Raw genomic sequence first — 16,663 nt, 5'->3', positions numbered from 1 at the left:
AGTCACTATGATCATTGGAAGATAATTAAAACTGTGCTTCTGCAGCACTAATTTATGTATTTTTCAAGTATTCAGCAAAATTTATGTGCATGAATTATTGATGAAAGTATCCTTTTGTACCTGGTCATTCCAGTACTGTGTGTAAGTGCACAGCAACTGTCCATACACGTGTCTGCTCAAACACATGCTTCTCCTAGATCAACATTTCTCTTTCAAAAGACTCTTTTTTTTCCAAAAGATTCCAACCAAAGTTGGAAACAAACTGCAAATAACAAATCCTGAGCATGTATGTGTTAGAGAGTGTATACATATAAAAAAATTTCCAATGTACGCTTTTGAATAATGCACAGAACATCCTGGCAACTTTTAAAATCAGAAAGTAAAAAAAAAAAGATATTTTAATGTAATGAACTTGGATTTATCTTGGGTGTTCTAAAATTAAGATGATCAATAAGGATAGGTGCCAGTTTTCATTGTAAGATGGCCAAAATTTTGCATGTGTGTACATGTATGCATGCTGCGTACTACTCCTAATAAACCTAACCTCCTTTTCCCTTTCAAGAGAAAATGCTACCATTGTTGACTCAAGGCTAAATCTTTACAGAGTTTGAAAAAAATATTGATTCCTTCTACTTGTCAAAGGAATTATTTGCTGGTGGACATTGGTATTTTCATCTTTTAAATTAGTATACGATCAGTTGGATTACTTACTATTTAAACCACCCACTGCAATCTTAGAGAATCCCAGGGGAGGAATAGCACAGTAGAACAGATTGCCAAGTACACATTACTTCAGATACTTCGATCCATTTCTGCTTAACTGTTTTATCTATTAGCTCCCTGGCAATCTTGAAAAAGTAAAAAAAAGTGTGAAACAGAACTTCCTCAAATCTTTCTGTTATCTACACAGATTCAGGGACACAAAGCGATCAACTAGACAAACAGATTGCTTTAAAAGCATCACAAAATGTAAAAAAACCCCAAGAAATGAAGAAGAAAAGATATTAACTTGTTCTCTATACACAAACAAAAAATATTTTTTTAACGCAATGCAATTATTATGCAACCAACTTCCCAGTGGTTATTTTGGGCACCCTCTTAAAAAAAACCCCAAACCATCACTTCACATTCCTGATACTAAGAGAATATTCCCAGTCCTCACAGTTTCTCAGAGTTCAGATACTCTTCGATCCTTATAAGGCAGACCTAATACAACTCTGTTTTAAACAAAATGGAACTCAGATCATATCCTACTTTAGCAGCTTGTCCATAACATGTTTGGGAGCAAGACTTATGATAAATAGTTACTCACAAATTTGCAGTTTCCTTTTCTGACACAATTGCTGAATATTTGTTATTTTAACCTAAACAATATTTTGCAAATGCAGTTAAAAATACAAAAGCTAAGCCTTTTATAGAAACGTAAATTATATGCAGAAGTAATCAACCCTGACTGTACCCACTGTCTACCTGAATTAAAATACAAGCCTTTCACACTGTAAAAAGAGCTCTCTTTCTCAGCCAACCGCACTAATTACATTAGTTGATAGATGCCATGTTACAGTAAGCTGGAAGAGAAGCCACACAGCGCTCTCAAGGCCTTCTTCACACTAGAAAGTAAAACTGTCACAGAAAGCCACATTTAAAAAAATAATAAAATACTGTATTACTCAACTTAACATGGTTGCTACTGACTTCCGTTATCATGAAACTAAATATAGAATACAAGGAAACAAACAGAAGGTAACATTACCCTGAGTTTCCTGAACATTTCCTTAACAGTATAATAGTGTTAAATCAACACTGTCCTAGAAGGGAAGTGAGTGACAAACAAGTTTGGGTATGAATTTAAAACACCACTATTTCAGAATAACTTTCTGTACTAATATAGCTTGCAAGTCAGAACTGTTATGTTCAGTAAGTATCTCACTATAAGCAAGCTCTTAGTAATGTACCTCAATACATGTCTATGCACAGGAATGCATAAGTGTATAGGAATGGACACTGAACTGACTATATTCCACAGACAAATCAAATCCAAAAGAGAAAAGCATTAAAAAAATAAAAATTAAAAAATTATTCAGCAGCATCAAGGGTGACTCATTTTTCTCTTTAGGAATCAAATTAGAATAGCAAATATGCTTGTCAAGAAAAAAAAAAAAAGAGGATACATACCTTCCAGGCAAGTAGTGAAACACTATGTAACCATTATTAGGCTATAAAAATAATAGCCTAATCATGTAGCTGGAAAAATTCCATATTTTAGGTACTTAATGAACACTAAAAACTCACTTTTGTTCTAGTAAATGAATTTATGTGAATTTCTTTTATGTTCACTGTTTAATTCAAGACTAAATTAACTCTGCTGTAACATGAAAGACTTGTATTTGTTTCTGAGATCTTATTACAGGAACAACTATTAGATAATGCATTAAAAGGAAACTAGACTTCAAACCCTAGAGGAAGCAGAAGAGTAAGTATTTCTCAGTAGTAACGAAAGAGCCCAGAAAAGCAAGAGAAAAATGTGAGTTTATCTATACATAGAATCTTCTGTAATTTATCCTTCAGATTTCTGAATTTTCAGTAGGAGATCTGAAAATGGCTCTGTGTAGAGCTGGATGGCATAACATGCTGCTTGCTTTACACAGATGAGTTTGTCTGCATACCTTTTTCTGAGCTGTATGTTCTAGGGGCAAGTGAAAAGCTGGTAAACTGGGCTAGTAAACTGGGCTCTGAACTGCTAGGAGAGCTACCAGTATCATCTACAATACCATTTCTATTTGTCATGGTTTAACCCCAGCCAGCAACTAAGCACCACGCAGCTGCTCACTCACTCCCCTCTGCCCCAGTGGGATGGGGGAGAGAATCGGAAGGGTAAAAGTGAGAAAACCCATGGGTTGAGATAAGAACAGTTTAATAATTGAAATAAAACAACTACAAAACAATTGTAAGGAAAAGGATAATAACAAAAAGAGAGAGAAATAAAACCCAAGAAAAACAACTGATGCAAATGAAAAACAGTTGCTCACCACCCACCGACTGATGACCAGCCAGTCCCCGAGCAGCGATCACTGCCCCCAGCCAACTCCCCCCAGTTTACACGCTGAGCATGACATCATATGGTACAGAATATCCCTTTGGCCAGCTGGGGTCAAGCTGCCCTGGCTGTGCCCCCTCCCAGCTTCTTGTGCACCTCCAGCCTACTTGCTGGCAGGGCATGAGAAGCTGAAGAGTCCTTGCCTTAGTGTAAGCACTACCTAGCAACAAGTAAAACATCAGTGTGTTATCAACATTATTCTCATCCTAAATCCAAACCACAGTACTATACTGGCTGCTAGGAAGAAAATTAACTCTGTCCCAGCCGAAAACAGGACACTATTGTTCTCACAGGGTTGTAGTTTCAACTTATTTTATTACTCGTAATAATTCCAATCTCTTTATAGATTGATTTTATTTTCTAATCATGAATACAGCAGCAGCAGGAGTACATCACCCTTTTACCTCTTCTTCTGATTCCTGAAGATAATGCAATAGTGATATGAAAGGAAAAACAAGTATAAGTGAGAGAATTCTGGAGTCTGAGCTTAAACCATCTGTAGACACTTTAAGAGAGGGTTGCCAAACATGCACTCATAATACTCAGTTGTTGCAAGTGCCATATGAGAGAGATTCTTATGACACAACCTAAATCTGATAAATTTAGAAAATACAATAAAAACTCATTTGAATTTAAAAAGCAACTCAAAAAATAGTAATCTTAGACCACAAATTTTATATGAAAAGGACAGAGAAACAACCAGCTAAAGTTCAAATAAAACAATAATAATGATATGTATGCTCTGACACTGACAAAATAATCCACAGGGAAGGCTATCCAAAATAAGGAACATTAGCACATCCAAACATCATAGGGGTCCTACTACACCTAAAATTCTCAGTTTCAGGTTCTTGAATAAATGCACAAGCACAGTGTGAACATGAACAATGACAAGTGCTTGACAAAGAAAGTCCAAAACACTGGGACAGAAACAGGAAATTCAGCAAGGTTACCTTACTCTCAAAGATGTGAAAGAATTAGATGTGAATTAACTTAAACAGAACATCAAAACAATAAGCTGGTTTGTCACGTATGGAATGCTTACTTAGGAAAGGTATCCCTGGAAGACAGATTCTGCCTTTTCTGGGTACTCAAAATTATGTTATTATGAGAAGAACTATTTTAATGACTTAACTCTTTATGATAACGTATTCCAGATAATAGTTATTAAAAGAGCAATTAGCTCATCAGCTTCACAATGAGTGACAAAGATCTGATTATACACTCTTCAATATATTGAAAGTAGAAGATAAAATTATGAAAAAGCAGCAGCTATCTAAAAATTTGAAAGTTTTGTAGCAATAATAATAATGGAATGGTGTATTTGAATAGTTCCTACACACAGGTGACATTTAATGGGTGTAAAGTCATGAAATGACATAAAATTGGAAAGGTAAGAAAAAAATATAGAGGAAACATTTACAGCTTAAGACATCCAAAGCATTCAGGTCAAATAGAATGTGACTAAAAGTAAACTAGACCTGTCCTGAACAGAAAGACTGACTGCATTGTCTCTGCTGTCAGCTTCAGTAGAATTAAACTGAAGTCAGATGAAATACAGAAAGTTAACCAAAACCAAGATATCCAAAGGTAAGATCTCTAACAAAGATATGCATGCACAACAACACTTGGGGGTTGGAGTGGGCCAGAAAAGTTTTATTTGATTATAACAGTGTGGGTTTTTTAAAAAATATATTTGTGGTCAACAATGCATAGAGTAACAACTGGTAGTTTATATTTTATAATATCAAGAGTGAAGATAAGTAAGTTCAGTACATGCTATAGGTACCTATAGCTTAAGGCTTTTGAAAGAACATTCCATTTGTTTTTACCATGCTAAAACACTTCAAAAGGATTGGCGGTACATTTTTGATGACTGTGATGCCTGTTACTGTGGAAAATGGGCATTCTTATTTGATGACCAAAAAGGGAGCAACAGCAGTTAAAGGCTAAACAAAATAAATGGCTTCTTCACCATACCTGAATTTCACCAGGAAGCTTTGAACAAATTCAGAAACAGATTTCTGAGAAAATTCTCTTTATAAAAAGTTCATATATCGATTTAGAAAACCCCAGAAGTTCCTATTGCGTGAGAGATACGATGAATAATTGTATCCTATCTCGAGTCCTTTGCATGAGGAAGAGGATATTAAAGATAACATACAACATCCATATTCCATTAATAAAAGGGACAGAAGTGACTGCAAAACAATGTTGCATGTTCACTTTCCCACAAAATGAATATAACCTAAATGTAGGTGAAAATCTCCTTAGAAGTGCAGTGAATTTCAGCTGGCAGACGACTCAGCACTGATCAAAGAACTTTCCCTCTGCACACTTGCTGGCTATATGAAATATATCAAGAAATACAACACCAAATCTGTAACATCCGAATAAAAGGTTTCACAATGAGAGAAAGTAAAAGGCCACATACCAACCCCTTTGGCATCTAACAGAGATGGAAGTTATGAAATAACTGACAAGAAAAGGAACAAAGATAAAACATTAACCCTCACACTCCTATTAAATAAAACCTCCGGATTTTACGACATCTTTTCTGGACAAATAAATACCATAGTATGTTTGCTTTTGGAATTGAGAAGCAATTTGCTTCTTAGGAGGGCTTTTAAATAAACTGTATTTTTCTACTAAGTAGCACAGATCACTAGGACAGACGTGACTATACATACATGAGTTCATCAAAACCCAGTGAGAGGGAAATCTGACATATGCAAAAAATCCTTAGATAGGTCCTGTATTCAAAAAAAAGTTCTTTCTGGACAGCAAATATTGTTGATATGCTGACCAAAAACTGTACAAATGGGGTTAAGACTTTGACTTAAGGAAAACATTAGATAAACAGATGAACAAATTTTAATCTCAATGAATAATTAAAATCTGTTCTGATATCTAAGCGAGGTTAAGTAACTACTGGAGAAATTAACTTAAATACTGATGTTCCTGGTTCCAACATTACCCAGGTTTCACGTTTATCTGTAAATTCTGTCTTGCTCTTAACAGAGTTAAGAGCGTACAATCAGAAGTATCTTCTACATATAGTTATGTATAGACTTAGTTATCTTAAGGGCAAATTAAGTCATTAAGTAAGAGTTTGTTCAGATTTTTCACTGCAAAGCAACCTTCCAGTTCCTGGTCTTGTAAGGTCTTCTCTGAATCATTTCTTATTTTTAGTACTCATTTTTTAATCTTATTTTTAAGTCCTTGCATCCCTGCTAGACACAGTAGCAAGAGACTTATTTTATGCTGCATGTAGAACCACAGCCTCATACTACTCTTAGTCCCAGTCTCCCTGCCCCGACCTGCAGAGACTGTAGTTGCTAAGGCACCGACCACGAGGCTGTGCCCAACTGCACGCTCGGTGGCATTGCTAGTCCTTTCAGAGTCACTGCCTGCCAAAGTCAAGTCACTCCCCCAAATTGTGCAAGATTCTTTGTTCCTAATATGCAAGTTAGCAATTAACTGTGCCAATATTGGTATTTTTAACACTCCTTCTAAATGGACACGATTAATACTTTAGGAAATGTTGGTGGGATCCCACCAGAACCTCCTCCAGGAATGTTCATTAATATCTTCTATTTAAAATAACATTTTAAAATTAATTTAAATCTGTTTTATACATTTTGTATAGTGACAATTTAGACATGAGAAAGAGCCAGAATCACCATTAAGAAAGTTCACAATTCTGGAATTTCAACTTCAATACAGTCAGGAACCAGAATGAAAGAAAAAAAATCTTTCTGCTAGTTTTAATCATGACAACTAAGTCAGATCTATATTCCCAGTATTGGTGAACACTCCCCTCAAACATTAGCCATCTCTCAAGACAAGACAGCCCTAAAATAAATTTTAGAATTAAGTTTCTGAAATAAATAGACAATTATTTCAATGGTATTAAAGTGCAACCCTTTCCTGATAAGACAGGTAATAGTAATTTCTATCAGTGTAAAGGACAGTTCATAGTGTAATACTATGTAATGCTGTTCAGCTGCACCTAACGAATTTTAACTTACCTGACAAACTCACCGCTGTACCAGTTTATACTATTGACCATACAATTTTCAAGAAAAAAGCAAATCCAATGAAGAAAGAGCTAATTGCAATCTTTTCCACTTGAAAGTTGAGCTGTAGCAGCAAAAATATTGCTTTTATGAGTTTTCATTTGTTAGTATTAGGCGTGTAGCTACATAGATTTTTCCATGTTCGTTACAGAAGTAGCATCTTTGTTTTCACCCCTCTCAATCTCTTTTTCAGGACTGTTTTGCTTCCTCTAGACAAATGCATGTTCTTGAGGCACATGTGCATTCAGCACAAGTGAAGATGAGATTGAAAACAGAAAAATGGATTCCCAGCAAGTTACTTAACACTGTTCCAACCATGATTGCGAGTTTCCTTTTATTACTTTGTTAGCCTTCATTGTACTTATCAGAGCTCAGCTGGACATCGCTGTATTTGTCAAAATATTTTTCTGTCTCTCACAGGCAGAATAATGTTGATTCCTGTAATCAAATAGAAACCCTTTCTGAAATATTGACTATGATATTAAACCTTGGTGCTGAAGTTACATAAAGCAGTTATGTCCTGTAAGGACAGTAAGCTTATTGGATATCCAGTGATTTTAAAAGGATGACTCAGTGTTGGCACGGTTCCCCAGCTCATATACATAATTTCCTTTTCCTCCCCTCCCTTGAGTCAGGAAGTCTCTTAGATGCATTTTTGCTTTCCCAACTTGTTATGAATGTAGGATGAATTTTCAGTATTACCTGAAGAAATAAGACCTGTATGAGCTATGCTTTTTGAAGTAAAAAAGAGCCAACAAACTGAAAACCAATTACTTGCATTAGGACTTATGGAAATCTTTATTAAGTTAAAAATATGAGGAGTGTACCAGTCTAGGTATTTTTTAAAGTCTCAAACACATTCTGTATACATTCATACATTCTCTACTCATTACAGTCCTACCTTTAAATTCAAAACTGCCTTTAAAAAATAAATTTCATGTCCAACAAGCCTTTCACAATCTCCCATTACTTCAGTAAGCAACATTAGTGAGCTAAACTATGGAAATAAAAAACCCCATTCCTTATATTTGTGACTAATATTCAATTTGAGTCACTTAATAGAACTAGTGATTACTTAAATGCTTGTACACAAACAATTGTTCTAAAAAGCTGATTAAAATGCTGCTTTTGAAGTAGCAATTATTCTAATACAACAAAAAGCAAAGCACTGCCATGCATAAAATTAAGTTGAGCTGACTTTGGGATATTCTGTGTATGTTGTCTGTTTTACACTAGTACTAAAGAAAAACAAGACTAGAGCAAAGTTCTAATTAACATGGACAACTGAAGTTAGAAATACAGGTTTTTACAATTTATGTCTTTGCTTCTTTTTAAAAGATGGAAAAATTTACACTTTCAACTGACATCAAATTACTTGTTGCAGACGGCATCTATTGTTCTACCTGACAGTATTGTTTTACCTGACAGAAAAAAAGATAATAAAGAGAAATGACTGTATAAAGAGGAAGGAATAAACACCTTCTACTCTTTTTCATTCCTGGCTTTCTACTACAACAGTTTTGAGATCTAGAAGGATGTCTATGTCCACATTTGTTCCAGGTAGCCAATTCACATAAGAAGACTGCAGACCCTGTTACTGAGATTGAACTCCTCCCACTCTTTTGGTATTATAGATGAAGCAAGACAGGAATCTGAAGGATGAGTCCTGTCCCAGAGCAACACGTCAAAGGACAGATGAGGGCCTTTGGATAAACATGATGGGTCAGGCTGGGAGGGTAGTTCTGAAGATGCTTTCCCTCCTCAGAATGAAAAAATACAAAGGCCAGGACAGAAGTAGGACTCTACTCCTTCCTTCCCAAAGGAACTGTGAGCAGTAGGTTGTTTAGCAGGTAAAACTGAGGAATTCCTGTAAGCATTTTAAAAGCTTAATGTTGGTCACCAAAAGCAGTTTTGCAATGCAATTCTCTTTTGATCAAACACCATGAAATTATCTCATGGACTAGACTGTGTGTGTCAGCATTGGAAAAAAATACTCATTGGGTGGAACTTTCATTTCCCAGTAGCTTTGATACAAGTTTTGCTCCTACTTTGTAAGCACTAACATTTCAGAACATTGCAATTAACAAAAATAATTCAAAAGTTAAAAAAAAAGATTTTAAAAAAACCGCCCACAAGCATATTCAGCACTAATCTATGAAAGCTCTGATTCCCATTTTGAGATAATATCCTAAATATACTCTAAAATTTATATGGGCTGCACTGTCTATTATTTTAAAATCAACAGAACGTTAAAGACAATATCATCAAGCTGCCATAAGTAGATAAAATAATGTAATTTTTTTTTAATCAGAGACTTTAAGAAATACCTGTGGAAAAGAACTATAATTCAGGACTATGAGTTGATAAATGTTGATTTTACAAGGTTTACATTAAAAACCCAATATTGAAGGCAGCTGATGTTCTATTGTTTTACATAAATGTCTTGTTTCAGTGTTTCACTTATGGCAAGAAAATTAAATTTCATTTTCTAACACATACTGCAAAGTTTACACCAGTGCATAGGCTAGTAGGTGTTAAATTACTATCCCTTTTATTTACAAATTAGTAGACCTGCTTCAAAACAGTATACGCAAAGGGTTTTAGGGGTGGGTTTTTTTGTTTGTTTGTTTTGTTGCTTCCTCCCCCCTGAAAAGTATTTGCAGACTTACAGGAGGACAAACATGAAAAGTGATTTAAGTTTCAACAGTAAAATACTCTATTGCATTGCATATTTACGTGATTCTTAAATAGTTTAGAAACAGTGCTCAGCATAATACAGTTCTCCACCAGAGATTTTTCTCAACTTAAAAACCCACCTTTTATGTTTAAATATATGCTCAACAGACCATTATACAAATTAAATGCCTCCTATGACTAAATTATCATTTAAAAGTTGAAATAACCATAACATTAACTGTAACATAAGCAAGAGTGTCACTATTCTTAACACTGTTTTCAGAAGTAAATTTAAGATATTAATAAGCCTGAGTTATTTTAACTGTCACTCCATATATAACCAGATTTTACAGTTTAAAGTACTACATGAAAATGTAACTACTAAAATAACCGCTAAGTATGAATTTTAAAAATACAAACATTTTTAATAAAACTAGACTCTCAGTGAGAAAATGTAACATACAGTTAAGCTCATACATTTCTGGAGAGAAAAAAAAAGTTTTACAGTATTTACATACAGGTAAAAATTTCCCAATAAAGTTAAATTATCAACAGGTACCTTAGAAACTTCTGCAAAATATGAGCACACCACGAACATTTTTTTTTTAAATACAAAAGGCTTTGTCTACAAACAGCACTGATCCCAAAGCAGTGAAAGACTGAAATTGCTTTGAAATTAGAAGTTCAATTTAAAAAAATTTTCCCCTTTTCCCCCTTATTCTTTTAAATAAGAAACTAAGCTCACCCGAATAGATCGAACACGTAGAGCCAGAAACTTAAACATGACTAAGAAACCATGATGTTTAGATTTTCTGACCGAGTGATCCTAAGTCTAGCAAGGAAGACCAACCCTGGCGTTTTTGCTGTGACCAGCTGTTCCGGCAATTAGAAAATTTCCTGTCAGACAAGTCAGACACAGTTGGGGGGTGGGGAGAGAAAAGCGGGGGGGAAAGGTCAAAAAAAAAAAAAAAAAAAAAAAAGACACACTGTTGGGTTGGTTTTTTGGGTTTGTTTTTTTTTTTTTATTTATACCCCCCCCCGCCGTGGTAAAGAAAAACTAGGCAGCAGTGGTACTCATGTTGCTGATGCTGTAGAGATCAGCACAGGAAACTTAAACAGATTGCTTGATAGCAACATGCTGTTGCAGATGTTATTTATTCCTTGTTCCTAGATGTCGATCTTTTTTGTTCTTTTCTATTTCAGAAATCATGCTACTATGCAACATTTCACCAGTTAAGCAGAATAGCAACTATTTTAAGTCCTACATGTAATAATTCTATTTTTATGATTTTTAATTTAATTTTACAAAATATTTTATGGTATCATATATCACTGCTTTTTAGACTTCAATGCAGAGAATGTGGTATGCTTATGCTTAATGACTATTTTTATTTACCAGAGTTGTTAGAGGAGCAAACAGACTTTCTGCATAGCCCTTTGAAATCCTGCACATAGAAAATGCTACACAGATGTTACAGAGGTTAGGCCAAGACAGACTGCAGAAATTATTTGAATTGGATATCCCAGCTCAAATGTCTGAATTATGCACCAATATTATATTGCTCTGCATAAAGAGAAAAATTTCTTAAAGTAATAAAAATACCTAAGCTTTCTTCCAATGTTTAAAAAAAACCCTTCAAATGTTTCTAAGAATTAGTATTCAATGTAATTACTTCAAACAGCTAGAGATGAAATTTTTAATTTGATCTCTCCCTAGATTTAGTACTGACATTATTGTTCTGAATATTGATGGTATCTTTAGCTTTTTTTGATATTTATTAAAAACACTGAATTACATAGAGCATGCTTCATTAGAATCTGGAGCAAGACTGCTTTTCCTCAAGCAACAAATAAATAAATAAAGGCAAGTAACAACATTTAGTGGAAGGCATATACAAGTACTCAGCTATAAATAGATCCAGGTGATTCCATTTAGTGACTGTACCAAAGGAAACCTACAGCAAAATACTGTACCTCCTTCTGCACAAGACATTAAAACAAACAAACCCTCCAAAACTACCTCCCTTGACTGGGTTCTAACAAATATCTGGATTAGTGCAATTTTTTTAGATTTTAATTCCCCTTCAGAAGACAAAGCCAGTAATTTGTTTATTTCCAGTGACAAAACATGCTGCTTCTATCTCTATACCACATCCTAGCTGCCTACAGTATCAGTTTCTAACCTTTTGCCTTTAAAACCCGGATTATGTGTCTCCCCAATATGAGCGAAGACCCTCTTGCCCAAATGCAGAGATGAAATAAAGACCCCTCATTCCTGGCTTTATCAGGACCCCACAAGCAAAAACGTGCCTTTTTCGTGTTCTCTTGTACTCCTCCAGGCCTTTATTTATGTCACATCAATAGGGATGCATCTTTCAAATTCTCTGCGTTGAATATATACAATTATTACGATAGATGATACAGGCATTCAGTAACTACTACTACACCTCAATTACCATGTGCTTTTTACAGTTCAGTGTGTTACAGCCTTTTGCGAAGAAACAGCCTCTACTACAACAGCAGTAACAAAACACGAAAAATGATTTGGTATTTGTTTCAGGATAAACAAAGCTTCTTGAACACAAGAGGTTACTGCAACACAAAGATTTTGAGTATTTCATAAATGGTACAAAAATTACTTAAAGCTTTCCTCTCTTCCATTGTTTTAAATTTCCAGCTACTTCCTCCTTAAAACTGACATATCTCAAGAACTGCAGTTTAACAGCAATATAGTTGTTTAGACTTTGAAGACTTAAATAAATAAATGAGAGACCATTCAAGCTCTCTGCCTTACCTTGTCAAGAACATTTATGAATGCACTAAAAGCAGAGTGATCAGGAATCTCCAAATCGCTAAATTAAACTCTATGGTAGCAAAGAGAGCTAAAAGCAGAAATGGAGAGTAAGTGGTAAGACCTATACTAACTAGAATGTTCTGTGGGTAAGTAACCATTTTCTTCTCTTTTTCTTGTAAGGGTACGAGCATATTCTGCTGCAGATAAGCTGTATCTGCTAAGGGTGACAGGAATAAGGCATTTCAACTGCAGCATTCGTACAATTACTGACTACTGCTCTCCAAAACCTTTTATGTGACCTCCTAGTGAAGTACAAAGCACAGTGCTCAGGGGTCAGCGGGGTTACTTCACAACAATGATTCTCCTATAACTGGCATGGGTCTGCAGCAGGTGGAAGAAATTTCTTGTGTTCTGGGAGAATAAAGCCTGCATGGTTCCCAAAGAGCACTACCAGCCAACCAGAAACATTAAGATATATGCTACATAATTCATTTTGAGATTCTCTGAGAAGAGAGCTTGCCCTTTTAAATATTTCATCGTCTGAGAAGGAGACAGGTTAGAGGGCAGCAGTCCCCAACAGGGAAGTCTGGGATAACAAGGACAAATTGCTCCAGCAAATTGCTCCCCTTACCTTGAAGTCTTTGATAAAGATTTGTATTATACATGATTATCAGGAAACACAACTGTCTCCAAAACAAAAGGAATTTGCTACGTCCATCAGTGACAGTTCTGTCAACTGCAGAACCCCACGTGCACAATGCACTTTGTCCTCCAGTACAGAAATATAAAGTCAGTTCATTGCTCTTCTTCCCCTCCTCCTCTTTTAAATTGGATGCTCTGAATTTACAAAAGTGAAGAGAAAATGTGATCAGACTTGCTGTCCAGACATTCAAGAGAATGGGGCTCACAGCCTCCACAGAGAGCAGAACTGAAAGATGCTGGAGGAACTCTCAAAGCAGTAGAGAACACGTGGGAATCCATAAGTTTTATTCAATAAAAATGTGCACATCACAGTGGAACACTCACTTTTACATGTAATCAGCAAAAGTTGAAGCATTTCATCTTAGTTGAGTCCATTAGGTAGACTGACAATCTTCCTATATTGTCAGTCCAAGAAGTGTAATAATGCAAATGAAGTCTATGTGCTGCTAGACTAGCAAGGCTCTGAAGTAAGGATTGCCTTCAATTCTCTGGAAAAAACGAAGATGGAGTACACATAAGGAATGAAAAGCCCTCATCTGATGAGAGTCAACAGTTGAGGAAGAGAGATACTTTTTTGAGTTTTCAGAAGCTGAATAATATACTTCTCTTCATAATAAATACATTTGTATAGCCAAAGCAGCAATATTCTATTAATCAGGGGGTGTGGCAGTTTCCATCTGCTAGTTTACAGGCTTTTCGGGGCTACCATCTGTTTTCTTTTCATGTAACAAGCAAGCAGCTTGACTTCTAATGATGCTTACACTCTCAAATTATTCAATTCTCTGACCAAGATCCAGAAAGTATGCTGCACCTAAGACACTAAGTACAAAATAAGCCACTCAGAAAATCCATTAGAAGACATCAATGAAAGAGTTTTGCTGCAACCTTTCCTCAACACCTGATGACATCTTGGGAGGAAAAAAATACTCCAGGGTTTGCCACCTTTGTATGGGTTTGATAACTAACTATTAACATCTCAGACTAAAAGCTTTGCACTGTCTACAAGGATGCTCTAACTTCTTACATGAGGACCACAAAGTCCATTCTTACAGAGGTAAGATGCATGCACTTCACTTTAAGATTCTACCAAAATTCATCCAAGTTGCAGCGCAGCACAGCACAGTGCTTTGGAATTTCATTACATTAAAGGAAAAAAAAAAGGTATTCTGCCTTTTACAAAGAAAAATCTGGGCATGCAGACGGGAATAACTGGATTCAATTTTTACAGATGTAAATGGTTTGCCTGGGAAACTTATTTGTTCAAGAATCAAGTTATTTGATTGTAAAATAGATGTGTACATATATTTAAATGTATTTAGTAACATACATTAGAAGGAATGTAAGAATTATGGACCACCTTACAGTCTGAATTTAGTATTTCTAACCCAGGTCGTTTCCTTCACTGCATTACACAGTGGACACTGTTTCGTTATATGGCCAGGTTATCATCTGGCTTTAACAGAAACCACAACTTACTTCATAACAAAGAACATGGTGTTATACTCAATTATCTAATATTATGGTTTCAAACAATTGCATTGCTATGGCTGTAAAGAAAGCTTCCTCAGTTTGATTTCTATGTGAACAGGTGATAATTACACATTCAAGGATGTGTAAGCAACGTGAAAGAATAACTTGATTGCATACCTCATCTCTCAGTATAACTACAAAAATATTAACTTGTCGCTGTCTTGCTACTGATAAGTTATCCAAGTAGCTGTTTCAGCTATAATCATCAGTCTCTAGAAAATGAGAAATCCCAAACTCAGTCGTCTATGAATACTTGTGAACCCAAATATTTCTGTAATATTTAAGAAATTCTAGCTATGTCTTACAACCTCTACCACAGTCAAGAATTTACGTCAAAATACTGACAAAAATACACACATAGAAAATTGAAATGTAAAAGTTCTGCCAGTAAAAGGAAAACAAACATATCAATACCATATCAGGAATACGTTCATAGTCATGTTAATACACGTTTTCTCTTGTAATTGGAAACTGCTGCTGAGCACCTGAACAGCAATATCCAACAGAAGTTTGGAGCAGTCCTGAAACAGTGCTTCACACTGACAAAATGCAAACAAGGCTTTTGAAACTAAGAGTTCTCACTAGTACAATGCTATAATATTAAAAATTGAGGTTAAACTAAAGATCGGTTAAAGCCTCTCTCAAATGTTTTAATATCTAAATCAGTTTAATTATGCTTTTTTGGTAAATTATTTCATTTTAACTTTCTTATCTTTCATTATTTTCATGGATGGTGACATAACAAACGAGATTACCCCAGATTACTCTGTTTGTAGTACTATTGCCTGAGTGATGGGGGGCTGTTTTGCCCCTGACTGGAATGGGTGAGCCATCTCCCCATCCTTACCTTGACACCTCCCTGCCTGCACCCCCCAGGTTAATGAGTGGTTTATAGATGAATGGTAAATTGTACAGTATACATGCATGTTTAATATAGAATCTCAACATTATGACTACATATAATTGATCAAGTTCAGTACTTCAACGAAAAGACTATATTGCCCACATGCTTCAAATTATTTTTCTAATCTATCTTAAAGCCTTTTCTAAGATCACATTTTCCTTATAAACTCTTCCATTAAAACACTGATTGGCAAGACAAAGGTCATAATTTTCTTCTCTCCTGACTACAAACAGGTATTTTATTTAAATTCTATTAGAGAAACATAAACGAAAGAGACATTTTTCACTACTGACTTTTCTTTGCAAGCATTTCTTACACTACCTTTTGACTACCCACTGACTACAGTCTTAGTCATCTTAGTTATATATGCTAGTAAGAGGATGACAGCTACTGAAATTTAGTTTTTCATCATCCACATCAGCATATTTTAATATACTGCTTTACATTTTAGTTCTATTTAATTCTATGTAGACTTTCATTCTGCTCATTTAAAAGTAGAGTTTTGTTTAAAGTTTAACCAAAGTATACAAGAAGTATAATAATATTACCCAACCACCTCCATTGGAGAGAGGGTTTACTTTTTCATCCCAGATGTTTGAGCCTGAAAAGGTTCCACTCCTGCCTGTACTGAAAAAAGTAATCTTTGCTCCTTGCAGGTTACCAAAAAGAAATATATGTGAGTTTTTCTGCAACTTACAAAGTATTACTGAAAACAACTTTTCACAAATGCTTGGAACTTTTGTATGTTTAACAATTATGCTTAAGCTAGGAGAGCGCAATGGTAATACATCAGTTGTAGTAAGTGTTTTAACAGCTAAATTGAATCCAGATAACAGAACGGAACAAAGAACACAGCACACACAATATGCTCTTCACACAAA

General features: G+C 35.2%; 1 protein-coding gene across 3 annotated transcripts in view; it reads right to left on the bottom strand.

The window, feature by feature from the left end:
- The window catches only part of RPS6KA3 (ribosomal protein S6 kinase A3), an 83,735-nt gene that overhangs the window by 46,495 nt on the left and 20,577 nt on the right, over positions 1-16,663 (bottom strand). The window contains exon 1 of one of the 3 annotated variants that reach the window (XM_054822441.1): positions 10,598-10,703. The exons of the other annotated variants lie outside the window; for them this stretch is intronic. Coding sequence (XP_054678416.1) covers positions 10,598-10,636 — 39 coding nt within the window. The 5' untranslated portion in view covers positions 10,637-10,703. Of the gene's footprint in view, positions 1-10,597; positions 10,704-16,663 lie in introns of those variants that run through there. 3 annotated transcript variants of the gene reach the window in all.

This window comes from Grus americana, chromosome 1 (assembly GCF_028858705.1).
Source record: "Grus americana isolate bGruAme1 chromosome 1, bGruAme1.mat, whole genome shotgun sequence".
Lineage (NCBI taxonomy): Eukaryota > Metazoa > Chordata > Aves > Gruiformes > Gruidae > Grus > Grus americana.
Note: the sequence above shows the minus strand (reverse complement) of the source record. Positions and strands in the feature narration are given on the sequence as shown.